Below are 1,055 nucleotides of genomic sequence, written 5' to 3' on the forward strand. Positions count from 1 at the left end.
TAACGCCACTCCTCCAATGCCAGCTTGATGGCCAATAACTCTCGATCTCCTATGGAATAGTTGCGCTCAGAAGAGGAGAAGAGTTTAGAGAAGAAGCCACAAGTTACCATTCTCCCGGAAGATGATTTTTGGGTAAGTACCGCTCCGGCTCCAGAGGAGGAGGCGTCAACCTCCAGGAAGAACTGCTTGTTGCCATCTGGGCGATGCAGCACCGGGGCGGAAGAGAAGGCCTGTTTTAAGGAAAGAAAGGCCTCCTTTGCTTCGGGCGGCCACTCTCTGGGATTAGTGCCCTTACGGGTGAGCGCGGAAATTGGGGCAGTCCGGGAAGAGAAGTGCGGTATGAAGAGGCGGTAGTAGTTGGCGAAGCCCAGGAACCGCTGAATGGCCTTTAACCCCTCCGGTCGGGGCCATTTCTCGATGGCAGACAGTTTCTCTGGATCCATTCGTAGGCCGGTCTGAGAAATAATGTAGCCCAAAAACGGAAGCGAGGTCTGCTCAAAGAGGCACTTCTCATATTTAGCGAAGAGGTGATTCTGCCTGAGCCTGAGCAGGACCTGACGAACATCCCTCCGGTGAGTCTGGAGATCCGGAGAGAAGACCAAGATGTCGTCCAGGTACACCACTATGCAGGAGTAGAGAAGGTCCCGGAAGATGTCATTGACCAACTCTTGAAAGACGGCAGGAGCGTTACAGAGACCAAAGGGCATTACCAGATATTCATAGTGGCCTTCCCGGGTGTTGAATGCAGTCTTCCATTCATCCCCTTGACGGATACGGACCAGGTTGTACGCCCCACGGAGGTCCAGTTTGGTGAAGATTCTAGCCCCCCTCAGACGATCAAGTAATTCTGGAATGAGCGGAAGGGGGTACTTATTCTTCACCGTGATCTGGTTAAGGCCTCTATAGTCTATACAGGGACGGAGAGAGCCGTCCTTCTTTTTTACGAAAAAGAAGCCTGCTCCCGCCGGGGAGGTAGATTTCCGGATGAATCCCCTGGCCAAATTCTCCTCAATATATTCGGACATCGACCGGGTCTCAGCAGCGGACAATGGGTA

At 52.9% G+C, this 1,055-nt stretch overlaps 1 protein-coding gene across 1 annotated transcript in view; it reads left to right on the forward strand.

Moving 5' to 3' along the window:
- Positions 1–1,048: 1,048 nt before the first annotated feature.
- The window catches only part of LOC141155398 (Fc receptor-like protein 3), a 99,812-nt gene continuing 99,805 nt past the window's right edge, over positions 1,049–1,055 (forward strand). Inside the window, exon 1 of the mRNA XM_073642266.1 lies at positions 1,049–1,052. Coding sequence (XP_073498367.1) covers positions 1,049–1,052 — 4 coding nt within the window. The remainder of the gene's footprint in view (positions 1,053–1,055) is intronic.

This window comes from Phyllobates terribilis, unplaced genomic scaffold (genome assembly GCF_046119375.1).
Source record: "Phyllobates terribilis strain yellow unplaced genomic scaffold, ASM4611937v1 Scaffold_7__3_contigs__length_470593459, whole genome shotgun sequence".
NCBI classification, from domain to species: Eukaryota; Metazoa; Chordata; class Amphibia; order Anura; family Dendrobatidae; genus Phyllobates; species Phyllobates terribilis.